We start from the raw sequence: 27,618 nt of genomic DNA, 5'->3' as shown, positions 1-27,618 counted from the left end.
CTCATGCTGAATTTGAAGAGCACATCTGCTTCTGATCATTCGTCCACATTAATTGCATTTTCAACAGAAATCAGCCCCCATTACTCTGAGGGCAGGCACACACGGTGGCCTGTGATATTTAAGGTCACCTTTAGTGCAGTTCCTTTTCTGTTAGAAGGCAATGTCTTTTCCTCAAACTCCAAGACAAGAAGCTTCTTTGACTGTATTTATTTGAAATCTTTTACAACAGAAATAAAGTTTCATTCTTCCTCCATTCCCCTTTCCAGATTACACAAGTATGGGATCTTATAGCAAATGTAAAAGTAATCTGCATTAATTTCTTGCAGTACAAAGAATTTGGAAACACCAAGAAGCAGCAAGAAGCTGCTTACAGGTTGAAACCCCAAATTTTTATGTCCAAAAGTAGCTCTTATGATACGGTATTCTCCTTTATTGATGAGGAGAAATTATTACAAGATTAGTTCATGGAAACAATTATTTCCAACTGTGATTTGCTTTAAAATAATTCTACTGGTGCATTTATTTACTAAAAAACCCCAAATCCCCAACGCACCAAATATCAGTATTTTCTACAGTATACTATATAAAACAAATTAAGATTTTATATGACGTGGTTAGGTGGTTTTGTTTTTAATATCAGTTATTATTTAACTGAGAAAGAGCCTCTACCAAAGTTTTGTTGGGAATTTTGAACATCTCCAAGTTCTCAGACAAACTTAATTTCTGAAAAATCACACTTTGCCTCTTCCTCACCTCCTATCTCTGCCCTACAAGAAAATGTGTTCCTCTGATTTTATTTCAAGGGAGATTATTGGGGCTCAGTGAAAGCCACATGATTTTCCATTCCCATTTTTGGCAAGCAGCACGTAGTTCTGGGAAAAAAAAAAAGAGTTCAGGAATGCGTAACTGAGGTCCTGATAATACATGTGGGAAGTTATGGAACGGATAACCAAATTATTCATCTTTAACTAAAAATAGTGTTTTCATCTGTGGGTTGCCCATATCTCAAATAATTCATCCTCCCACCCCATGCATGACATACTATAACCTACAGGGAACACACTGAGGCAGCTCAGAGTCACTGCGCCGTGGTACCAGACCACAGACCTCTTCCTAAACCAGCTGTCCTCCACCAAAACACACGTAGCTGAAAACTGTGATACATAATCCGAGTGGAAACCCACATATGATGACCAAGCAAATAAAATGTGGAAGTGAAAAAGCGGTCCTCGAGCGCTGAAGATGGTGCTGTCTCCCATACCTCTGTACTACATGACTTTTGTAAAATCTAGACAAACTATACATTAAAATCATAAACTAAAAAATGACCTATTTGTTGCAAACCCACACCTTAAATACATGATGCTGCTACTCATGTAATAAACCACAGAGACCTATGATGAATGGATTTGTCAAGGACCTCCGATCATGTGCCTCCTTCCAGCCTAATTCATCTTTTCTAGGACTTACTCTAAATTTGCAATCTGCCAAGGGCTTCAAATAGAAGCTCAAAAGGAACCTAGCTGAGAAATTTCTTTCCTTTCCCTAAAACAAGAAATTTTCTTTCAAACTTGTGTTTTCCTAAAGCCTAGAACTGAGATACTTCCAGCCCTGGCTTCTATTCCTGTAACATATCAAAGAGTTATATTTTTCCATGCTGAAAAAGCTATTTTAGGTCATTCTTCACAGTTACTTTTATATTTTACATTAATTTAAATTTTTACAGTCATATTTTCCCACAGGCATCTGAATTATGTCTTTGGAGGAATGAATTGAAAAAAATAACCTTCTTTTTCCCCCAAAAGGAATTCAGTTATTTTTAAAGTGGTTTTTAAGTGTTGTATGAGGTATATAAAGGATAATATAAACTGAATTATTTATTACAACTGTTTGTACATTTATGTTCCTTTGGTTTTGCTTTTTTGCATACCTACATATGTATATACACATAAGTATGTATGCAATTTTGAGGATGAAGCTAGCAAAAAAAAAAAAAAAAAAACAAAAAACAAAAAAACACAAACCAACCAAAAAAAAAAACCAGTCCACACTTCAAGTCTGTCAATCCACTGCTGTCAAAGCCACAAACCTAGAAACCTGAAACCCTTGTCAGAGTTGTACCCCAACCTTTCCGACCCACCTGGATGGAAATCCACTGCTGGCTGGCCACCAGACCATCCACGGGCAAGCCCAAGTCTTTCTGCTACTACAACTACTACCTGAGTCTCTGCCTTTCTTGGACTGACAGGCACCAGACAGCACTTTTGCACTTAATCCTGTGCAAAGTTTGGCTTTGCATCTTGACAGCAGTCTCTCTGGTAGAAGAGGTGATCACAAAACTCTTCTCTACAGCCCAAAAAAGGAAGAGGCCGAAGATGCTCCAGACCTGGGCTCCGCACATGGGGGAGATGGAGCTGATAACCCCTTTGCCAGTTATTCATGCAAACAGGAGGAAGGAGAAAACCTTGAACAGCAGCTTATGTTTTTCTATAAGCAGCTTATGTTACTGCATAAAATACAGTGAATTTCTCCTATCTACAGCTTTTCTTCCTGTTTTCCAAATAATTAAAAGAGCAGCTTAAAAAGCGTTTTTTTTTGGCATTAAAAATATTTGCATTATCCCACCAGAAAAGCAAAACATTACTTTCCCAGAGCTGTGCTGATTTAGCAAAGCTTATAAATAACACCAGGCTTCCAGCTACTACCATTTGAAAAAAAGAAATTAATAAAAGGAAAACAGTATCATATGTTCACAAATAAACGTCACAACATTTCTAACCTAAATTTCCTCGATAATCAAGCTTTATAAACAAACATGTAAGACAGTGAGCCAAAAGCACCTATCCCAAATATTCAATCTATAATCAAAACATTTCCTCTTCTGGGTAATGGAATGTTTCACGTGAAAAACAAATCTTCCTTGATTGTTTTTCCAATAAAAAAAAACTATTAGAAATGTGCAGCCACTCCAACAAACCGGTCTTTGAGATGCAGGAGGCAGGGAAGAGATGGAGCCAACAGCCTGAAAACATGGCCAGTGACATTTTTACTCAGGTGAAAATCGTGCTCAGAAAACCTACTCTCATCCCGGCTAAAGAGAACTATAGACACTTAAAAAAAGGAATGGACCCAGAAGTCCCCAAGATTTCTTCTTTTCCTACTCACATGCAAAAAACATGGTCCTCATCCATCACTGCTTATTTTAGGAGGAAAAAAAAAAAAAGTTGCATTTTTTAAATTGCATGCTTTTTACAAGTATTGTTTTTTTTTAAAAAAAACTATACCATTTTCTTATTCTTGGGAAGCACGTTCCTTTCAGAAGCAACGCGAGCGCAGCGGCACCAGCCAGATACTCACAGTGCTGTACACAGCGGAGACCGTCGGAGTGAAGATCCGATCCTCGAGGGGCTGCTGAACAGGACCCCGGGGGATCCTGCAATACGGCAAGTTAAGGAAAGCACCGTCGAAGGAAGGGCCGTGTTTTGGGTGACCGACACAGCCAGCGCGTCGCCCACCAACGCAGCCGGTCACCCTCCACGCCCAGGCGGGCGCGCAAACACCGCCGAGGCACTCGCACGCAACCAGGCAGCGCCGACCCTCCAAGGTTTGCCAAGAGAGGAGCCAAGTGCGGGCTTCGGAAGGCAGCTGTCGCCAACAAATACAGGAGGAGAAACTGAAAGCAAACAAAACGCCGAACAATCTACCAAACCTTCATCCTGGCAAGAGAACCCCTCACCTTTTTTTTTTTTTTTTTTTTTTAAAAGAGTAAGGGAAAATAACCAAAACCCACAAGCCCTTCACATTCAGTGAGACAAACCCTGCTGATCAGCAGGGCATTTTCTGACAAAGGCAGCGCCTGTTTTGCTAACCACGCAGGAATCGTGTTATAATTGTTTCCTTGTTTGCCTCTCTTCAACCAGTAACTCCTTTCCTCATCCACCCACCAAAGTCACTCCTAAAAGGGGCTGTCAGATAGATTTTAAGTTTTGATGATCTGCTGCAGGGTTATTTAAAAGCAAATTACAACAGTTTTCTTAAGTTGGAAAGGTAATGTGGGAATCCAGGGGAAAAAAAGAGAAAAGGACTTTATGCAACAAACAAATAAGCTAGAATCTGCTTTACTTGTGAAACAGAACTAGGGGGTGCAGGTATTTAAAAGAAAAAAGCTTCCTGACTTAGCTAACGCCTTGTGGCCTTAGGTCCAGCATATGCCTACTCAATACCCAACACCCACAGTCATAAAAAAGCCATGCTTAACTTGCTGCAGAATTTTCCACTAAATGCCATATTCCTATTTCACCTTTTTGCTGTTTACATTGTATACATCAAAGCCTCTTGGAAAATAAGAGCAGCCTGATTAAGTTTCTTGCACAGAAGCCAGCAACGCAGACCTCACGTGTTAACATGATGGCAGACACTTAAAAAAAATTGGGGGGAAAAAAAATTGAAAAAAAAATCATGAAAACACTTCTTGGGTTTTGTTCAAATGAGGAAAAAACCCACTTGTAAGTCAAATTTTGAACCCAGAAGAGTAATTTGAGTCTTTCAGGAATGCTCCCTTCGCACTACAAGTTTGAGCTCCGAAGACCCGCTGCTGCCCAAAGCTTTGCAGGGACCAACATCACAGCGGCAGGAGAGGCGCTGCCCGTGCTGTGGAGACCTGATGGCGATCCACGCTCCACAGTCCCACCCGCCCCCCTTCCTTCGAACAGATGAAATTTTAAGGGCGAAGTAAAGACTGTTCAGACGGGACCCGCTCTGCATCTGTCGACTGTTTGCAGCATGCCCCAGGCGGAGCTCCTCCTGCAAGACCAGGGCTAAGGCAGAGCAGAAATGAATTTATGATATTGCACTATTTTGACTGCGAACACATCACTAAAAAGGTCTCATCAAGCAGGCTGAAAAACTCTTCTAAAAACTTCCAATTTTGTTATATATTTAATGTTTGAACACCGGACATGATAAAAACCCTGAATTATAGGATTACTCTTTGGAAAGACCGCCGCTGACCTTCACAACACCTTTGCCTGTTAGAACCTGGCAGGTATAGAGCAGGATGCCTACAACCAGCTCCGGATTGAGAGAACCAAGATGAGGATCTGGTACTGCTGGTTCCCAAGACGGTGCTCACTCAGCCTCCATCTCTATTTTTTTTTTTTTTTTTTCTTCTTCAAAAGAGTGCAAGGATTTATTTTCAGGGTCTAAGGTTTGTCTTCAATTTGCAGACTTGCCAGCTTATGCATACACGGTATCATTTGATAAAATAAAGAGGTTTTTAACAACAAAATCAGATGTAAAAATCCTGACTCCAGTGAAGGAACGGGACGATTTGCCACAGATTTCAGCAGAGCCAAGGCACTGCTCCTAGTCTTCATCCTGAGGATCTTACATTCATCCCTAAGTTATAGAAAACACCAGAGAGACAAAATCTGGGAGAGGAAAATTAGAAACACATTGCAAGACAGAATGAAAACTCACAAATTTTCTGCACACCACTACCATAGATAGCACCCTACCCTCACGCCCATAACCACCTTCTGATAAAGGAGAATAGGGAGGAGGCAGGATTTTAAGTCGCTGGCCTTTTGTCACAGCTGAGATTTTGAATCTCAAGGCAGTGTTGATAATTGAAGCAATCACTGCTTCAAAAGGGATCCTCCTCCTGAGTTTGGAAAAACTGTTTCATCCTCAAGAAGGTTGGGATTTATTTTCTTATTTTAGAACTTATATAAGCCAGGAGGGAAATAATCTTCTTTGAGCAGAGTAACCTCTCTTTTTGCACCCAGGAAGAGCTGCCTAAAGGAATGAGCAGTTTAGATGGATTTTCAGAGTATGGGGTGGCCGCTTAAGATCACTTCTGGAAAGCGATGATTTCCATCGGATTAAAAAGAAACCTTTCAGGTCCTTTTTGCCAAAGGATTTAACCTGGACACGAGACTCTTAGGGACAAAAACGCCTTAAACTCCGGTAAGCCTTAATGAGATATAATGGTTGGAGAAAGCGATTCTTTCCAACGTCTAACTTTTGGCATCTACAGATTGATTCTCTGCAAAGAGCTGGGGCCGTGGAAAGGTTACTGCTTCCCTGCGAGCCTCCTGGAGCTCATTTCTGCCCCCCAGATAGAAGTAACTACCTTCCTTCCCCTTATATCTGCCAAAGGAATCCAGTCTGGGGTACTAGCTGCTGTTATTTCAGGAGGAGCGAGCCAGGATGACTGCAAAAGTTCATCAGCAGACGCTTGTTAATGACACTGTTTTTCCTGGAGGTGGGTTAAGAGCGACAGCACGGGAGGCTCCACCATGGGACGTGAATGGGTCATGGCAGGCAGGTAAGAAGCCAAACCTCTTCCCGCAGCAGCATCCCATCCAGGTCCACAGCAAACCATCCTCCAGGGCACTCATCTCCTTTCACTACATAGAGATTTTGGTACCATCGAGAGCTGCACAGCCCGAGCTGCAATGCAAACCTTAGGAACACTGCCCCCCCGCTGCCCCCATCACACACAGTAAAGTTTAAGCGCTAAAGTATAACCCATCCTGGCTCTATTGCAGCACTTCATTAACCACAGTGCAAAGAAACGATGATATGCTGAATAATTGAGGCAGCTCTTTCATGTTACTATTCTGGCATGCTTAGATCCAATTCAGGAGGATCCTGTGCCCTCCCTCCTCTTCCTCCTCCTCCTCCCCCTCCGTATCTTTGCCACCCATGTTACCCTCTTCAGCTGCTCCTATTCTACTATTTGTGCAGCCATGCTCTGAAATGATCCAGGAGGGTGGAAAAGCAAAGCTAAACCCAAACCTCACACCGTTTTTGGAGATCCTTCCATTACCACCGGGAGGAAAGACGAGGCAGGAGATAAAGCAGAAGAGCAGAAGCAAAGCGAACCTCTTAAATCACATCTGCAAACGGCAGGTTAGTAAAGTGGAACTGAAGTCTCCACTTTTCATGCTCGTGTCAGGCTGAATGACTCTTTACAGCTTTCCCTCCTCCATCAGCATCACACCAAAAAAAACAGGGGAAGGACAGCAGCCAGCGGGTAGCACTGACTCTGGATTCTCTTCATTGCTGTTTAGGGCTCATTAACTCATGAAATATATATTTAAAAATCCACCTAAGTGAGATAATTCTGGCAGATTAATAAAAGGAGGCACAGATGCAATGGGAGTTCCACCTAGTCCCCATCTGGCTACAGCAGTGATTACAAGCTGGGGAATTTCAGGAGCTATTAAAGACCCAGTGGGAGAAGGCAGGCAAAAACAGTAATGCTAGTTGGAAAAGAAAGAGAATTTTTCTTTAAACCAAAAGTCTCCCTAAAAGGAGGAGAATCTTTTAATTAGACAGTCACAGCCATGCTCTGAGGATAGGGAGAATATGTGACTTCTCTGTAAAGCAATTAAATACAAAAAATCCAGACCAGAGCTGCCTCTCAACTGGAGCATTCGGAGGCACTAACAAATACAGAGTTAAATAGAAGTCAGGAGGAATTTCTTGCAGGAATTTCCCCCTTGTATCACAGTTATCTGCTTGCTCTAATCAAGACTGAAATACTGCAAGATTTTTGTGTGCTTTTACAGGAATGAACCACCTGAAAACATGCAGTAAAATAGGCTCTTACAGCAAGAATTTGTACTGGTTTTCCTGCTCTGTTCCTGCTTCCAAGATTGGAGGCGGAAAGAAAAAACACTATTACATTTTCTTCCAAAATGGATTCATTTTCCCCTCAAACAGTGATTCTCACCTAAGCTCATTTTCAACAACTAGCAACCATTTCATCCTGAGCATGCACCGATGGCCTCTTTCTTCACTTCCAGTTGACAGTAAGGAGTAAGCACCTTCTCACATGAATAAAAATATCTGAGAGTACCCAAGGGCGCATATGCAAACACGTTACACAAAAAGCATTCCAGAACTAATGATTTTTATACCTGCACAGAAACATACTGAGTCTCCCACCAGCTATCCCCTAGGTTATATAATCCCGATGCGTGTCCCCACTTGTACTGAAATCGTGTATTAAACGACTGAAAAAACACAAGATAAAACCATCAAGCAAGATTACTGAAGGGTAAGAAACCACATCAAATTCAAGCACTTCTTTCAGTTTTTTGGTGCAAGGAATTTTTAAAAACCCTCTGAGTGGGGAGGTATTTGATGGCAGAGAGCTGTTAAAAGAGTGTGTTTCTCCTCTGCAGCCTCTTCTCGGTTAACATGCAATTAAAATGCAGGAGGGTGAACATCCTACCAGCAGAAGCACCTAATTTAGCAGGTTCAGAAACCACAAGGGCTCGCTTGAAAGGTTAAAAGGGAAAAGCTACGCCAGTCACAGCAGCTTGCTGAAACTTCCCCAGCATCACCCCATCCTTCGCAGCCCTGCTGTCCTCCGCTCACCGGGCGAAGTCTTTTGTTCCACCCTACCTGGCAGCGAGCTCCTGGAGCGCTTCGTTAGCGAGCCGGCGAAGCCCACGGCAGCATCTGTGCCATCCAGGGATGACTTCTCAGCTCCTGCCTGCCTCTCGCCCTCGCAAGCGGAGCTCTCGCAGCACGCTTGTGGTCTTAAAGAGGTAGTGCAGCGGGGGCTCACAGCGATACCTTGGAGGGGGTTTGTACCAAGCACTGCCACGCTGCAGATACCCAAATTCTTCTGCTGTGTACACAGTGGAGGAGGGACTGGAGGTAGCACCATGCTCCTTTTGACATTTTATACAGTTAAAATGCAAACCAGGCTTACAAAAGAAAGTATAAACTCACCTACAGTATGCTGTGTTTTATAAATCTGCATTGTGATGTAGGATGAGCTTGAAAGCTTCAATGCTGCCTATTGGAAGGAGAATTAAATCGCAACACAAACTCCTCAGCAAGAGATTTTGCAACTTGTTTCCCTTAGCTTTCTGCTCTCAACCCTCAAATGCAGCAATGCACACCACCACCAACCTGTTTATTTAGTACTTCATGAACTAATTTTCTCTTCCAAATGAATTCCTCTTTTGACAGGCCACATTTCAGAAGCCAGGGGAAGGAAAGCTGGTAAAACAAACTACAGCCTTAAAAAACAAACAAACAAACAAACAAAAAACAAACAAAAAACAAACAAAACAAAATAAAAACAACAACAACAAAAACACACAAAACCAAACTCCAAATTTGATATGTCACATAGGGAAAAAAATAAATATATAAGATCAAAAGAGTGTCACCCACTCTCTCCATGCTGAAATACTTACTACAACCAAACAAACTTCATCCAAGGGAAAAAAATAAAGGCCATGTTACCAAGCAAACAACTCCAAACTGAGGAAAAGGCAGGATTCATGTTGTCTGTGCAACCATAATTCAATCCCCCTGTGTATACACCAAATCAAGCCCTTAATTAGAGGCACATATCGGTTTTCCCCAGTGTCCCTGGTGTCTCCACTCTTTCAGCTGTCTTGCAGGATCTAGCACCTTACACCCTTCAGAGCTAAGCAACTCTTGTTAACAAGAGATCAGATATAATTAAATACAAAAATCAAGACCAGCATAATACAAGGACTTTGGAAAATGTTTAAAGGCTTAAGAACCACCTGATCAAATGCCAACCTGCTGCTCAGCCCTCTCCAACCCTTCCACTGCCTACATCCGACGACATATCCCAGCCCCAGCAACTGCCCAGATATGCAACATCTCCCATCCTTGCAGAGATGCTTTGGGGTTTTTTTTGTTTGCTCAATTTTGGGGTTTTTTTTTGCTAGCAGATTCCTGCCAAGGGGGCCATGCCTTTCAGTGGAACCTCAAATGAATGAGCCGGCTCTCTGTATTAAATCAGTGGGTGCATTTCAGTTTTCTTGGATGCAACTGGTCTTGTGCAATGTGATTAGATGTCAAAATAAAGTATGATTCAGAGCCCTGACTGTATCACAGGTCAAAACTGAATGGGGGACTGTTGTTTCAATGTTTGGTGTTTATTGTTATTATAGTGGGGCAAAAATAAATACCACTTTTTGCTGGTCTAAGCGCTCAGAAATATGGTCAAAGTTAAGAGCTGCAGGTGAAGAATTCCTTAGAAGGCCACGTCATCTTTACACCAATACATATTTCTGATATTAAGGACACATTTCTGGCTAGCCAAACATTTTAAAAATAAAGGAACACAATAAAAGGAGTTTGTAAAGTGGCAAAAATGGATTTTATGGTTTAAAATTACCAAGCTATGTAACAGAGCAGTACATCATCACACCCCTATTCCTGTAAACAGATGCAAACCATACTTCCAAGATTCACCACCTTCTGTAATGATTTATACCCAGAAAGATCTTATGGCAAAAGCCATTATTAAGCTTGTTTCAGCGTTTTATGGCCTAATATAAGGCTCCTTTACTGCAACATGTGTAGTCAACGTTCACAAGCAAATTAAAATTTCTATGTGGATCAATTAAGTGTTTGTGCAAACTACCTTTTTAATCCTTCATGTTACTTTGTGTATTAAACAGTAACACCAAATTTACTCTAAGTTCTCATTTATGGTTTATTTTATACTTGTAACAAATACCTTAAATAAGGTATTTATCTTTTGCTTTTGTACCAGAGTTGCACCCACATAAATATTGTCGATGTTCCCCACAGTCTCACTGGCTCCTTTATGAACTGCAACTGCCTCATTAGGAATTACTGACTGCAGGACTCTTTCCTTGCTCTCCCTTTGAACTATTTGATGATAACTGAAAGTGATAAAGCTTTTTCATCCCTTTGTCATTTAAGTGCTCCCTCATTAAAGTATCCTCTCCCAAGCTTTAGTCCAGATGCAAACGTTATAAGCAGTGAGGCTTTCACTACTTATCCCAGCTTATGCCATACTCTAAATGAATACTTTCCCCATAAAAAAACTTTTCTTGAAATTCATCTTAAGCTTTTTACCTAATTACATATCATTAATCTCAGTACTAGCTTTCAAATAACCCCAAGCACTTCCTTTCCCTTCTGTCTGCCACAATGTCACCCGATCTGTGCTTGCGCGGAACTGAATAGGAACAGGGCAGCAGCAAGCGCTTTCAAAAGAAAAGGGACACACAAATCCCAGTGAACCTCAATGGCTGTCGGAAGACAAGCTTTCCAAGGCTCCTCTGAAAATTGCAGCTTGAAAGCAAAATGTGACCTTCAAATGCTTACTGAAAAGCATGTTTTCCCTCTCCTTCCCTCAGCATCACCTCTGCTGAGACCCAGCATCCCCCAGCTATTCAGATTTCTCCTCCCTTCCCCTCACGAGTGAGTCCTGACACGTTTCGGAGACACTCTGACGAACCCTGCTCTGTATCTGTGGGTGCTGGCGTTCGCATTTACACGTCCGGCTGCATCGCTGCACTTCAGGGTGGCACACAATACCTGACGCATAACCCAGCACTCCTTTCTGACTAAAGATGCTAAAGCTGCACTGCAGCAGCCACATTCAAAGTGCACGTTCTATTTATACCCGAGCACTTCTCCAAATCCTCCAACTTACGTGCTTTTTTTAAATATCCATTCCACAAAATATCTATTTCCAAAGTCTTTCTTCCTACGTACATCCATTCTGCAACCTGATTTTGCTCCTCACTCACCTTCCTGACGTGCAGGTAACGTACTGCGCTGCAATTTTTGCATCAGCAACCAAGGCAGAAATTCAAGATACTACTTCCCATCCAGCTAATCATTAATGATGATAAATTAGATCAAGTCTTTCATCAATCTATGATGCATACCAGACATCATCACTGTGTACTCCAACATTTTGCTACTTATCACCATTATTTCATTTTAGTCTTTGGTCCACATATGATACGTCTCACAGTCAAGCCAAACAGGAATGCCAAAGTAACGCTGGGGTTAGAGAAGATAACAACAGGAGAAAAACCTTCTTTGTTGCAAATTAACTGTATTTCCAGCATCTCTTTCATTTCATGATGCTTTCAAATAAAAATCAGCAATATTAAGAGCATCAGCTGTAGCCAGCTGCAATAGTTACACCTGCAGACAAGCACCTAATTATCTAGAGCTCATTACTTTCAGGCTCAGTTTTGCATCTCTAAATTAAAAAGAACTGGAGACTGCTCACCAGCACGTAAATCATCCCCAGACCTCGCGCCTCACCCTGATGCATTTCATCCAGCCTGTAAACTGTCAGGAGTGAGTTATCAGGGGAGCTGTCAGCCAATATACCAGATCAGTGCAAATGCGACAAAAACCCAATCAATTATTTTGCCCAATACAAATGTGTTTTTAAGGGCAACCTGATTTTGTTACTTCATCTCTGTCTTCCTCAACTGCAACCCCAGCATCAGTGCAAATCGTTTATTTTCAGCTTAGACCCGAAAAGGTTGTTCAGGGTGGAAGAAACTGTGTCTAAATCGTGCTAATCCTGCCGGGATTTTCCTTGAAGCGTGGTGTTTGTGGGTGGGAGGACAGGTCTGGGAGTGACGGACTGAATGCTTCTGTAACTGGGAACTTTGTCCTGTGTGGATTTTCAACCGCAGCATGTCCAAGAAAGGGGTTTTCAAAGCATAACCCAAATAAGGTTAAATCCAGGTTTGAATCAAGCTACAAAGTACTAGTAATTAAAAACAAAACAAAAAAAAAAAAAAAAACAAAAACAAAAACAAAAAAACAACCAAACAAACAAAAAAAAACACAACAACAAAGGCACCCTGGATCATATCTGTGCCAGCTCAGGTAACAGGTAACGCAAGGTAAACAACGTGCCAGGAAAGCATCTCTTGCTCAGCTACTCACTAGTTGACTTGCTTTAGCTTAATAGTACACTTTCCTCCATAAAACACCAGCCACTTCCATATTTTTTAAATTAATATATTATTCTTACAATATATGGACTTTTCTAAGAGATGGAAAAGTCAATAGATTTCATCAGCTCCCTTCAGCTGGAAAGTCATGGTATTACTTCTCCAGAGAGGCAATGGCATCATGGGGAATATGCCAATGTAGTCTTAAAATTCCATTTAATTTTAGGAGGGTTATTTATGATTGTACTTGTCCATGTTAATTAAAACTCCCATTACGCTGCAGAAACAGGCTACGCTCGGGAACTTGAAACAGCCCCATTAGTTTTCAACAGTCCTGCCCTGCCCAGCCACCGCTCCTCCTGCGCAGAGTGATTTCTCATGGTCCTCTAGACGCAACCCCAGTTGAGAGACCTTACAAAGAGCCCAAAATATTGAGGTGGACCAAAAGGCTCAACATTGTGAGCCTTCGGTGACCAGCACTAAAACTGGCTGAGCTCTGCAGAGAGGACCACCCTGGGCCAACATCACAAGGGGAGACACCAGATGAAGCCTGCACTCCAAAATACACCAAATAAATCAGAAGCAGAGATGTGTTACACCAGCACTGCGCACACTCAGTCAGCTTTGAACAGCTTGGCATCAAAAATGAAGGCCAGAAGTCCCAGGCAGGGCAATGGCAGGAAGCTGGGCTCAGACCATGTGATACTGGGCTATCTCTTAATATTACATGATATTGCTACAGATCTTATCTGCCAGGGTTGTGCTGCTTTAATCAATTATTAAGCTTTCCTTTGCTTTCTGCTCAAGTATAGAGTGCAAAGCGTGGGAATGATGGGTTTAGGTGGTTCTGTTCTTTATCTCTGTATATTAAAAGCAAACCTGGATTTTTGTTTGTCACCTTAAGAAGATCTACACCAAGATAACATTTCCTTATTTCTTAAAACATGTACAAACTGATCAATACATGTAGTCATAGCAGTCAGAGTGTATTTTTAAGCATCCTACAATGGGTACACACACCTTTATAGATGATTCATACATATATAAAAACAGGGGGAAGAGAATCTGCATCTCCCTGTTGTTGTTTCAGCAGGAGCTACATGCCCCCAGCCATCATCCACGTGCTGGGAATAAATCACATCAAATGTGAGCTGGGTAAGATGTATGTCACCCCGATACCAAAAATGGGGCTACATGCTTGGGGAACCCATTTCCAGCTGTTCAGGCTGTCCAGGAAGTCAGGCAACTGCAGGAGGTCTGTGGGTCAAAAACCCACTGAGGTTACTATAAGAATACCAGGACAAGGAGGGGTAAAGGAAATCAGTCTTTAAATTATCCTCTCCTACGACACATCAACTCCATACCTGAACTCTCAATACTTACTTCCCAATGCTCAGTTCCTCCTCTCAGACTTTCCATTTCACCTTTTAAAAATCCAGATCCAGTGCTAGGTTCCTTCCAGAGGAAGAACTGATTTGGAGAGAAAGCAACTCGGGCAGCTAGATGCTCTCAGAGCTATTCCTGGCCAGTCCCCAACCTCAAAGAGAGGACAGGGAAGACTCCGCTCTCGAGGCTCCTTGGGGCAAAGGAAGTCGCAGATAGCATCTACAAGAAGTCAGGTGGCATCAAAGGAAAATTACTGTCATGAGCGTGTAATCTAAATAGCAGGAACCTGCAGGCAGAAGGACACACAAGAAGAGGAGATCTAGAACGAAGCTGTCATTCGGCAGCGGCACTGCCAGAAGAGGTGGACCTGGCCTCTCTCTCTGCTGCTTGCCCCGTGCCAGTGCCAGCCCATTCACTGCTGCTCGGTCAACCAGACCAGAAAGCAGATTTGGATTAAAACGAACCTTTTCTTCCAAACTTTCTTCGCTCTCCAGCCATGCTGACAACTCTGTCAGCCTGAAGCACGGGGCCAAGCAGGAACAGAGAGATGGGGAGGTTGCACCACAAAATGCTCTTGCTGTAGTTGCCCTAAGCACATCCCTGGCATATGACATAAGCTGCAGGGATGTATTAACCCCAGAGGCAGCTGCTGAGACTGACCTAAACATAACATAGTGATCCTAAACGGTAGTACAACTTTAAAGCGCCGCATAAGATGTTTTTTCCAGATGGTGGGGTTGGGTTTTTTTTGTACTCCCAAATGAGAATGCAAGCAGATCCCCCTCAAGAAATAATTTTCCTATAAGAAATGATAATAGCCTAAACCTTCAGTAACTGAATTCACAGCATAACAGCCATCAGGGTTTTACAAATCATAAAAGCCTTGGAAGATTTATTGAAATTATGGAAGTTCAGCAGGGCTGGGAAAGGAGGAAGAGGTACACACACTAAGGAAATGAGCTGGAGCACTGCCGCGTTATACCATAAGTAATGCTCTAACTTGAGGCCATGAGAGAACTTTACCAAAGCACCACCTGAAATGAAGATGGTCTAGGTATTTTGGATCCAGCTCATGTTGCGTCGCTGGGGATACAGGGCACTGAACTGGGAAGCAATAGTTTTGACTTCGGCTGTGCTGCAGAGCTGCAAGGTGACTGCAGATGAGACAGCCAAGATCATCACGTGGGTTGGGAAGAGTTTCCTTTGGGTTGAAGATGCTGTTCCCCACGCCCATGAGCATCTCTTCTAGTAGCATGACCCACTTCAAAAGCATCAGCTCACTCAGGTTAAAACATGAGGGATGAAAAGACCTCAGTAACATAAAGGTAATAACTAATAGATTTCAGTTTTTTCCTTCTCAGTTACAGAAAAGCCACCCTTCATTTGCACTCATCACCCTAGGAGACTGTCCCTGCTAACTGGTAGACTTGAACGCACCATCAACTAACAATCTGGAAGCTACAAATACAGCTAAAAAACATAAAAATCACCAAAACTGGGTAAGTGATAGGCTTTTAGTTGACCAGAGACAGTGATATTTCTCCCAGAATTATTCTTGAAGTTTGGCAGCAGCTGCTAGATAACCTTCTGCGCTCCAAGACGAGCCAAACATCTGCACATTCTCATGAAGGCAGCAGGTCTTCTACCCTCAAAATGCTGGAGGGTCAGCAGTTTGTGGATTAGCTACTCTAGACACAGATACAACCCAAGAACTTGATTCAAACAGGAGAAGCCTTCATGATTTCTGATCAAGAGGCTCTTGCAGACATTCTCACACTCCAAAGTAATTAGCATTTTAGTGGCAGTTCACAAGCCTAAACAGCTCAGCTGCTTCTTTTAATTAGAAGATTTTATGCAGCTATTATACCCCTGCTATTCCCTGAAATGAGACATAGCTCTGAAGCTCCCCTGTCACCCAAATCCTTATTTTTGTGGCCCTGACAAAAATAAAACCACCTTTAGCATCAGCCAGCAGGCTGCCTACCTCTAGGACAAGAGAGCTCACCTTGCTTAATGCAGCCCTTCCAATCTAAAAAAAAAAAAAAAAAAAATCTCATCTGTCTGTTCAAGTAAAGTATCAGCTTCTGTAGCAGCAAAATTTATTGTGCCTGAAATTAATGGCTCTTGCTATTTTACATGGCTCTTACAATGCACAACATGTACTTCACTGTGCAAGGGACAATCCTGGATCAGAACCAGAAGCAGCAAGGAAAAAGCCCAAGTCCTACGTCTAGCTATTCCTCCATCACTTCATATCTGGGTGCACGGGCAGGGGAAAGAAACAGAGACTTCAAAGGTGCTTGAGCTTGCAGTTTAAAAGATGATTTACCCCTTGTACTCCACCTCCCCTGGAGAATCGCTTAGAAACCTTCTGGCAGCACTGTTAATTAAAGGGGCAAAAGGGAATAATTCCAGGTCACAGAGTACACCGGGTGTCCCTGGGAAAAGGCAAAAAATCAAAAGCATTGCTCCCTGAGGGCATGGTGCCTCCCTTGCCCCTTACCACAAGCACCAGGTTTTTATGGATCAGGTTTCATGGGATCCCTAAACCAACCCAGCTGCTAAACACCCCAAGCCACCCACACATTTCTGCCACCTCCCTTCTGTAAGGACTAACAATCACAAGACTGTGGTGACCCAGCTCAGCTTGGTGATTCAACAGAAAACTATTTTTTTTTTCTTGGCTGGCTGAAGTTTACGGTCGATTCCGTGAGCTGATTTAAATCACCAAATACTCACATGATCATTACACCTCAGAAAAGGGAGCTAGCATGAAGACGCAGCCCAGTGATGGCAGATCCACATTTTCAGCTGCAGCTCACAGGCACATCTCTTTAATCCTAACGTGAAACTACATCCACCAAAGCACCTGCCTTCACCCAAGACATCCAAAAATTGACATTTTGAAACAGAAGTCGGTGCCTTTTTCAGCTGAGGCAGAATACTGTGTCTTGCTCAGTGGCTTTTCCTCTTTTGCATTTGACTAGAGGAACTGGGCATGGCATGAAGTTCAGCTGCGTACACAGCACGCTCTTTAACGCTTCCTCATCTGCTTCCACACCTCTGCCAAACTGCTGCAGCCTATGTAAGCGCCAGGCATAACGGCCCCAAGGGGCCAAAATGAATTTTGCAAGCTATGAGAAAGAAAGAGAAAGCAAAGCAATGGGCATGTTCGCACCAGCTGAAGTCACAAGCAGCTCTGTGATCCTCTAAGATTATTTTTGTCCTTCACGTGAGATAGCAGGTAGGTAAATCTTAGTAGGATGCAGCTTATTCCTGAGAGGGATGGAGTCTATATAGGTGAAGGAGATCAGCAAATGCTCTTTTACAGAGTAAATGGGCAAGGGATACCCACAAGGACCATATAAGCTTCAGGGCAACACAAGCCAGCAGATGGACAGGCAAAACCTGTCATGCATTTCACCAAAAAAAAAAAAAAAAAAAAAAAAAAGTGGGGAAACAATGACACTTGGTCTGAGAACAGATTTCCCACGGCTTCCCTTGAACACTGTGAGATTTCTTCTCTATAGTACTACCCGATTTGAAGTCTTAAAATTTACTTAATTAGTAATTCATTTCAGTGCCATTAATTCATTAACACACTGAATCTTTCAGGAGATGTTTTACATACCACCTTGAACATGCCAGTTCTTGTCTCCCTTCTGGAAACACGCTTTGGAGAGGGCACCCTCCCATCACGAGCCGTGTCCTGCGGTGCACAACCCCATACTGCTACTGTGCAGGTGCAAATCCTGCAACTACACCCCTATAAACACTCCCAGTAGCTTTAAAAAAAAAAAAAAAAAAGCTCTAGCTGTTAGTCAAGCCAAGATGCGATGAATGTTTCGGATCAGGCTGCTCCTTCACAGACCCTTGACCAAAGCTGTGTCTATAAACACCACGTGCAATAAAACCCAAGCAGTGATGTACAGCTGCTTTAACGCGGCTGCGCAGGCGCGTATTTGAAAGGCTATGCAGAGATGTTTGAGAACTTGAACATAAGACAAGGTTACTCACGGGTCAAGTTGCATTTCTACGTTATCTGCCAAGCTGCAGGCGGCTGTGCCGAGGAATTTTAAATTGTCCATTTTCTGGTTTAGGGATTAAGCGCTCTGGAAAGGAGACTACTAGCATTGGGGACAGGGAAGTGAGGACGGATCACGGACAAGGCTTAGCTTGGGTGCTGATGAATTAATGCAGTGCTCCCTACCCCATTTAGTGCACTGGTGGGCACAGTATTTATAGGCAAATGATACTAAATGGAGCATTGAGCATTAATTTATACACAAAGCATCTTCTTAATGGACATGACAAACAAAAGACAACTGTCAACACTGGAAAAAAGTAAAATCAAGGTATCTACCACTGAAATTTATAGGGGGAGGTGTCTGAAAATTCAACATAGGAGCCATTCCCAGCTGGCACAAGGAGCTACAAGAGCACATGTCTCTATGTAGGCAGTTACCTCCAGACATCTGAGGACTTCAAAGAAGGAAGGAGAAGGGAGGGGAAGGGAGGAGGTGGCCATCTGCGCTCAACTGAATGAAATTCTTTAACAAAAATTCCTGAAGGTTTTAACCTGATGGACCTGAAGACAGAAGGCTGATGTCCTGTCTCTCATCCCTACAGAGGCAGACCAGGAGATAACTGTCATCTAGCCTTCCTCCATACAAGATTTCTGCCCAGAAGCTGATGTACATAGCATCAACAGCACCTAGCCTATAGCTACTAACAAGCTCATCTCTGACATAAGCATATATAACATGCCTATATAATAAAAAGAGGTGACCAAGGGACAAGATTCTAAAGTAACTCCTAATGCCAGAGATATGGGGCCGCCACCCAAACAGCTTCCTCTCTTTCGTGTAGTACAGATGATTTCATACAAGGGTCATCAAAGAACGAAGCAATGCTGGTACCAGAGGACATCAGGTCTAAAACTCCTTGTTAAGAAAGCTCCAGCTCATGCTTCTTCAGTGCATGAAGTTATCTGGCACAGCTTGAGAAAGAATAATTTAGCAGCAGCTTGTGAAATTGGCTGCACTCTGTTTCTAAATTTATGCAAGATATGGTGTATTATCGTGGATACCGGGCCCACGTCTTCATTAGTTGAAGAGGTCCCTCGAGGCGGGAACCAGTTCTCAGGCCCAGGATCCCGCGGTGCCGGCGGGCAGCTCACCAGCACTCACGCACAGCGGCTCCCGGCACCCAGCAGCCTCCGGCAAAGCTCCTGGGGCAGAGCGGGACGAGTACACTGGGAGCTTCCCCGTCAGAGCCGGGGACAAAGATCATCACCAGCTTGGTGCGAGCAGAGGAAGCGTTTTCAGGCATCTGTCCTCCTTGTAGCAAGTAACCATCTCTATCGCTAAAGAGGTCGCACACACACACGGATATTTAGATCATCACCATGAACCTCCACACTGGAGACTATCTGTTTTATGGGAAGATATTAAAGCCTCCTTAATTCAGGAACAATTAAAGCATCCCCATGTTGCACAGCAAAAATAGGGAGTGATGTAGATTTTTAAGTAGATTTAACTTTAAACAATTTTTTGTGGATGCCCGTAGCACCACATGTGGCTTTCAAACAGTTATTGCACCCCTATCTGCGTAAAGAGCTCGCATTCCATAATCTCCCATAATACTTTAAGATGAAAAGTATCCTGCCCTTCCCGTTCCTCCCTAGTCATTTCACTCTTCGTCCTTCTCTATTTTCACAGCAAATAAAAAGATTACAATGCACTAAGCTTTTTCTCGGCAAATAATGTTATTTGATGGCAGAAGAACTGAAAACTGTAATACCCACATATGCAACCAAGAGGTTTCAACATAAGCCAAGAGTTTCTGAGGTCAGCTCTTACCTGCACAGCACAGACAGAGCCTTTATTTTTTTCCAGTGAGGAAAAGCTACGCTGAATCAGCAACCAGCATAAAGAAAATACGTTTCAAGTACAGTTATGCTACCCGCTACCAGCAAACTAACTTTTAATTTCCTCAGGTAATTCCAAGATATATTCCTTAAATACTGTAACAGAAACAGCAATTCAGGAACATATATAAGCTTTGCATTCAAGTTTGAACAAAATCCTATGTAGATGCTTGCAACATCTAACAAAAGGGATGGGCTTATAACTTTTCCATCTATGACTAAAAACCAGTATTCCTTTAAAAAAATAAAATAGGGGCTAATTGCAAATACCTGCAACACTTGGGCACCAATTCTGCCACCACAAGTTTTACTAACCATATCCTTAGTTTAACGTAAAATCCTGTACCTGTTTTCTAACATCAGCTGTTATTTTCTGCGATTGGTGCCGAGGATGGGCACAGCCAGACTCACACCCCCATACATCCCAACCCAAATGAATCACCTAAATTTAGCAACAAATGAGCAGAACACAAAAAAAAAAACACAAGGTACCTTGAAGCTAGGCGAATGTCACATTTCATCTAAGGCACTTCGGTTAAGTCTGTGTTTCAAAAAGTAATTTTTAACAAGGGTTTTACAAAATTTAAGGTTCAGAGATAACTGAGTTTTCTTCAAGGAAAAAAAAAAAAAACAGATTTTGTAGAATTCAAAAGCATTCAAGTACAGTGTAACTAACAAAGCTGAGACCATCTCAGCTAATTAAAATGTACAGATGTCCAAGCTGAGCTAAGCTGTTCACAACTTTTCACGTGCATTCACTAAATGGATTAATTGAAAATATAGATAACAACAGAATAATTTATAGCAAAAACACATGCGATTCAAGATTTACTTAATTACATCCATGTCCGAATGCTCCTAAAACACGTACACTACCTGTGGATTTGTACAAGGCTTTTTAGGCACCCAGCGTTGGGTCAGAGTTTGCTGGAGAAGCTGCTTCTCCAACTAAGTGAAATATTAAGCATATTTTAAATATAATCAGAAGTGATTGTATATACAACTCGTGATGCGTTCCTCTGTATTTTAAGAGCATACCGCCAGGAGAAAGTATTTTGCCAGGTCAGCTATTTCATCAGGCATCTTTACTTTTATACAACACTCCCTTTCTTCCATTTCATACCACGTATTATTAATATTTACCATATACCGATCACAAGCAACAGCACTCTTGAAGGGGAAACCCAGCTGGAAATCCCCAAAAGGATAGCCAGACCTTGAATTCTGATTCATTTAATCAAACTTGCTATAGCTTGAAGTACTTGGCCTTGTCTACATAAAAAGGCTTTTTCTTCTTGTTTAGATGGACACTTACACCTGCGTTGACTTATACCAAACACGCTTAGAGATGCTTTTTAGCTCATCAACATGAACAGATACAAGGCCTTTTATAAAAATAAGAAAGCAAAAACCTTTTGCTAGGACGAGTGAGGATCTATGCACAGATAAAAAACAGAGAAGGTTGTTTCCCAGGCAAAAATTGTTCCTTGGCGAGGTGGGTAAAATGTAATCCTAATAGGAGTTGCCTCCTCCAGTGAGCCTGCGACGCTGTGCAACTACCTCATAATAACAGAGCCCTACAGCAGTGGGGACAACCACATCACTTCACTCTTTACTGACCATCTTTGTCACAGGTTGGGTTAGTTGCTGCCATGGCACTGAAGGTAAAGACAACAGGTACAAAAATTGGCTGATATATACAAAAGCAAATCCCCAAGGCAATCCATGGATGATCCTACTGACGGGAGGGAGTTACTTTCCACTGTCTCACTTGAAACTAAATTCCCTGTTACGGCATAGAAAATAGCCCTGAAAAAGACAAGTCCTTTAGGATTTATATTCCTTACTGAAGGGATTGGGGTAGTCACACCTTGACTGTTACTGCCACCTCCAAGGGAGAAAAAAAAAAAAACAACAACCCACCTGAGGAAAGCCCCCTCCCACTCAAAACACAAACCACAGGGCTCCCTCCTCTTATGCTTGCATAAGCTAGAAGCTGCTCTTTGGGCTGTGCAGGGAGGCAGGCGCTCTTGAATGGAAAAATATGAACACTCTTCAGGACCCTCCGAGCGGTGATGGGAATTTGAGATGTGCTGAGATATGGAAACACGCACAGCGAGGCCATTTACTGCACGACAGGCGCAGAAACGGGGCTGTCAGCCAAGAGGAAAAAGAAACGTTACAGCTACAGAAAAGAGCTCAAGCAAAAAAAAAGTTAATGTTTCACCATGCAGCTTCTATTAAATATTACCTCAAAGCATTAATTTTATTATGGACACACTCCGATTTCCACTTTGATTGTTTTAATTTCAGGTTACTTTACCTAGTGTTTACCTAATCTGCTACACTTTAAGGAGTCACCAAAATACATACTGAATGAGCAGCTTTTGCACATTATTTCTGCTATCATGTCTATCATACTCTTGCTGCAGAAGGAGAGGGACTTTTACATTCATAAAAGGTAAAAATAATAATAATAATAATCACATTTTTTCCTTCAGTGGCGTTAATCTCCTTGGCTGCACACGTCATTGGAAGAGCATTTGGTTCTAGAGGAGAGTTTCTATTTCATGACGTCTTTTACAAGCGTAGAAACCAGTTCATGCACTCAGAACAGACCTGTTATTCAGTGATTACGTGTGTCTGTCTGACCCCAGCTGATTCACACAAGAACAGAGGTCTCACCTAGGCTGCAGCACAGGACTGGAGGACACCTCCTCCTCTATTTCAGGCCAAGCCCTGAAGCACAGTGACTGCCAGCAGCCCCCCAACCTTATGGGCACATCTCCTCTAGAACCTCCTGGAGACAAGGCAGGAGGAACAAGGCATTTCTTAACTTCCTAAAACTGTCACAGCAAGAACCATGGGAAACAAGGTTTGAAAGACAAGCTTGAGCAGGCAGCTCAGCTTGTTCTGTTTAAATTTTAGCTACTGCCCTTTCTTCTCCTCCACTGTGAACCAAGCGACACAGGCTGAGTTGAACACCACCCGGCAAGCCGCGGTCTCCGTGCCGGAGCAGAGCAACCCCAGCTCAGCCTTCACACCCTGCCTTCAGACACGCTGCCTGCTTGCTTCTGAACCCCAGTAACTTTTAACACTGCTCAGCCCCTAAGGGCAAAGCATGTCCATGGATCTGGATGCGGCCACATGGAGTGTTGCAATGCCTTGCTGCCCAATTTAACAGATTCAGCTCTGAGCCTGGTGCTTACACACTTTGCACAGTGAGTGGCCAGGCAGGTGCTAACAAAGTCTGTGCTCATCCCATGCCAGCCAGCGGGGAAGAGCTCAGCAGAGCTGTCTGACCAAGATCCTGCCTTCCCCTCGTGTTTTTGGGGCCTCCCCAAACACAGAATTAACCGGCTCATGACACAGCCTGCGACAGCTTCCGGGACTCATGCTCCTCAATAACTCCTTTGAGCAGAGACAGCTGACTTGCTCTTTCTTTGGAGAGATGGGGATGATGGTGAAGCATAAGAAATGGGCATTTGTGACATCTGGGAGGAGAGAGGAGAAATTTGGGGTTCTCATCCCCCCAAAAAGCTTCTGAAATCCAATAGCTACTCAGTAAAAAGAGCAAACAGTAGTGGCAGCTATTCCTCAAGCACCTGAATTTTGGTCCCCTACCCCATTCCCTGAATTGATTTTGGCACCGGGCTGTGCCAAATATCCCCTACAGAATAAACCTCCATGTACCAGTTTCCAAGCAGGTTCAAATTTTCAAAGGAAAAATAAACAGACCTCTGGAGGACAGACACCTGAAGCAGAAGAGTTTGCATGAAAAGCAGTACTATGAGAATTAGTACGAGAATGTAAAAAAGCAAGCAAGTTTATATTTATTTCCCAGCAGAATAGCTGGAGCTGAAAACAGAAATATAGGAGGGGAAAGTAAGGAAGAGAATGTGAGGACCTAAAAAAGTGAGTTGATCAAATGCTTTCAAACATTTTAAAACCCACGCGGCTACCCCAGCAGTTGTGTGCAAATCTGGCTGCTCTTAGCACAAGCGCCCCTATTAAAACAGAGGCAGCATCTCATCTTGCCATTTTCTGACTCATCTCCTGCATTCTCTACTCGAGCCCTGTCAGGGAAACAGAAAAGCTTTCTCCAGTATCAGCCCAAGTAGGAAGGCGACTATTGACCCAGCTTTAGCAGCTGCAGGCGTTTTTTATCACCGCAAAGTCATATACACACATCTTATACGCTGGATTCTTCTGCTCAGGAGGCGCTCCACGGGTGCTTTTACCAGTTCAGCTAAGCCAGTATTAACAAGCATGCAAGTGGATTTTATGTTTTTGGAGTAGGAAAGACTTAAGAGGCTAAAGGGGTCCCTTGGATTGTCCCATCCCTTGTCCGATGGAGCTGTCCCTAGTATAGTTCAGAGGGTCAAGATATCACGCGTGTCTGGCCAAGACCTCTCCTAAACTGGCTACAGTCAATCCCCCTCCAGCCATCCCAGAGCTGCTTCCCACCTCCACACCCCGACAATGCTCCCAACGATTAACTGATTTGAAAGTCCCAGGCTGACGGTTATGCATTATAAAAATCTCCCTTTACTCAAAACTAATCAAAAGCGAGTCCGAGTGCTGGTGTTTTAAGTCCGGAAGCACAGCCACGTCCGTCTGAGCACAACACATGCCTGTGGAAATCGCCACAAATATGCAGCGCTCAGACATCAAAGACAGGAAAAGACGAGCAGTAAAAAGGGCACCCAAGGTCAAAACGTACGCCAGGGCTTTTAAACCCAAGATTTTTATTACAACAAATCTTCCAGAAAGGCTTTCAGAGGAAGATGGTAGATTTCCCGCCCCCAACAGAAAGAAAACCAAGCTCAGAGAACCTGCATTTCAGTGACCATAATGAAGCAACGGGGTGGATTTTTATAAGTGAAGCTGAAGCACACCACCATTTCAGTAACTTTAGGGGCAGAGGGGATTAGAAGAGCGTACCTCACTTCAATAAGGTCTAAAATGTGCAAAAATCCAACAAATTTGCTCCAATCCCAACGTCCAAACCCTCTACCACCAAAGGGAGAAGTGGCACAGCAGCTACAGGATTTCACTTGCTGAAGACGTGAAGAAAACAACTTATTTTTACTTTGTTGAGAAAGTTTGGGCATAAATTAAAACAAAATGAGTAGAAAGGACAATTTGAGTGTTGTCTCACGGACACATTCCATACTTTTTAAGTAAAGCAAAGGCCCCTAGGCCTTCAAATTCATTTCCCCTTTGATCCGCAAGAGCCTAAATTTATTAGCCTTCTAGACACACGGCAAGGCTCATCTCATTGTACAGGAAATTGGAAGGAATTCAGACAAGGCTTTACTTAAAGTTCAGACTCCCTCTATTGGGCTACGCTGCCACACAGTGATTTTACCCCAGGCATTTACTTACAAAGCTAAAAAACACCCCAAAAACTAGAACCAGACCCTCTGACAAGAATAACAGAATTAAGACAACGCTTACCAAGGCACGAGGAGTGTTTGCATTGTGTGGCCAACCAGTCATAAAGTTTTTCATAGCTAAAGTAATCCCTTCTGAGTAATTCATCAAATATTAGATTTTTTTTTTTTTGGTCATACAGTGAAAGAAGCCTTTCAAACGTGAAGCTAAATTTGAGATGGAGAGCTTCCTCCCCAAGAGCAACACGAACCAGACCCATGTTTGCTTGAATGGTCTCAAAGTATTTCAAAACCTGGTTTATCCCATTTAATGGGGTGGTGTCAAGAGGTAGGAAGCAAGGGAAGAGGCACCGATTCCAATTTTGTGTGTGTAGGTATACACTGTTCTAGAAGAAGCTACAAAAATGTTGTAGGAAAGCATCACTGAATAACATACCCTTGAAATGATCAAGCATATTGCAGTTGGACAGATCCATACCCCTCCAGATAGGTGGCAAAGAAATGCTGACCTAGGCACATTCTCCTACCTTACATCCCTGTATTGCTGTGTCTATCCAAAGTTCATTTAATTTATTAAAAGACTATGAATCTTAAAGTCTCCAAATCCTTAAAAAAAAAAAAAAAAAAAAAGTACGCACATGCGGGTACTTTCTCAATGTTAGGCAATCGTTCTTTCCCAACTGCAAGGCACAAGATGGCTGGTAAGGGAATGATGAACAGTCGTGTCTGGGCTGCTTTTTCCAGCTTGAAACTGTGTGCTCAGCACCCATCTATTAAAAATTTTAAGCCACCCTCCATTAGGGAAAAAAAAAAAAAAAAAAAAAAAAAGTCGTGCTCTGATGACAAGTATTTCTTCTTGCTCAAGCCCCTCCAAGGGGCTGAATGGCATTTTTCTCCCCACTTGTCACATATTCACTACAGAGTGTTACATTATCCTTTAAAAGGTACAGAAATACAGCCTCACTTACTTCTCTGAACTCAACAATTTACACTCCAGTCGAGGAGACGCTAGCTGAAGATGATGCAGCTTTACATGCTATTAAAAATCGGTTTGAGTACCAAAAAGGGAACTATTTCTGGAAAAGAGGTGCACTGAGGTGCTTGATGCCTGAGGCAGCCTTTGTGGTCACCTCTCAATTGCAACAGTACTGCTGACACTGTCTCATTTGCACAATCAAATTCATCACTGTCCTGTTCTCCCAGTTCGTTTCACCCAACAGTACATTTGATTCTGGGGTACCCCCCCCCAAAAAAAAGAGACTATCTGCACTTCACGATAAGGAACAGTCATTCTACCTTGATCCCTACTCCTGGCAGCATTTAAATTTTTTTTGCATGCCTGCTATGCACCAGTGCTCTCCATCAGCTGCTTCCTAACATTTTATTTCCAGGAATTAATTCCCTTACTGATGTTTCATTATGATTAGAAAGCACCTACCAATAGTTTTCAGATTTACTAACATGGAATTGGAAAAGTAGCTTTCCTTTCTGTCATCTCTACCTATTGGTAGGAGGAAAATCCACTCACAAAATAAAGTCAATTTAGGGTGTTGCTGAATGAGTTTACAACTGTTGAACAATACTCTCCAACTCTATACTGCCACTTAGCAGAAACAGCTGTTTTAATAAGAGCTTACATCTTTAGCTGGCTAATGCAATAACAAAATTAAACAGGACAACATGGAGACTAATCCAACCAGGGCGGGGGAAAGCCATTTAGTATTCCCAAGAACTGGAACAAGCCATTTAGTCTCTGCATGCACGCAGCCTGCACAGGCGTTAACGCTCCACAACCACGTTCTGCTCATGCATGGATTTGCCAGGATCTGTTTACACGATCCACTTTTCCCCGCTAAAGGCATGAAAGAAAATACTCTGTGGAGACCGTAAGAGGCAACACGTTCTCTCCCTAGCTTTTTGCAACTTTTCCTGCGAACTGAGCAAACAAAATTAATTCAGAAATATCAGTGCTGCTCCCGAAATCTATTAACAATGAGAGTGAGGGCTGCTGAAAGAGAAAGGGGGGACTGAAAGTATTAACAAAAGCCCACAGCACACTGGCTGTGGCTAAAGCCAGAGCCTGAAAGACTTCTTTGTCTTTCTGGTCAATGCAAGCCTATTCAACAGCCCGATATATAGCAGAAAGAAAGTGAGGGTG

The 27,618-nt window shown here is 42.8% G+C and overlaps 1 protein-coding gene across 18 annotated transcripts in view; it reads right to left on the bottom strand.

Annotated features, from left to right (window-relative positions):
- EIF4G3 (eukaryotic translation initiation factor 4 gamma 3) overlaps window positions 1-27,618 on the bottom strand; it is a 148,708-nt gene that overhangs the window by 101,722 nt on the left and 19,368 nt on the right. For 17 of the 18 annotated variants that reach the window (XM_042794455.1, XM_042794463.1, XM_042794458.1 and 14 more), the window contains exon 2: window positions 3,358-3,433. In XM_042794455.1, coding sequence (XP_042650389.1) covers window positions 3,358-3,433 — 76 coding nt within the window. Of the gene's footprint in view, window positions 1-3,357; window positions 3,434-8,418; window positions 8,437-27,618 lie in introns of those variants that run through there. The other variant, XM_042794470.1, reaches the window with a different exon arrangement.

This window comes from Tyto alba, unplaced genomic scaffold (assembly GCF_018691265.1).
Source record: "Tyto alba isolate M040663 unplaced genomic scaffold, T.alba_DEE_v4.0 Super-Scaffold_20000042, whole genome shotgun sequence".
Classification (NCBI taxonomy): Eukaryota; Metazoa; Chordata; class Aves; order Strigiformes; family Tytonidae; genus Tyto; species Tyto alba.
The sequence above is the reverse complement of the archived record's forward strand: the minus strand, read 5'-3'. Positions and strand labels throughout refer to the sequence as shown.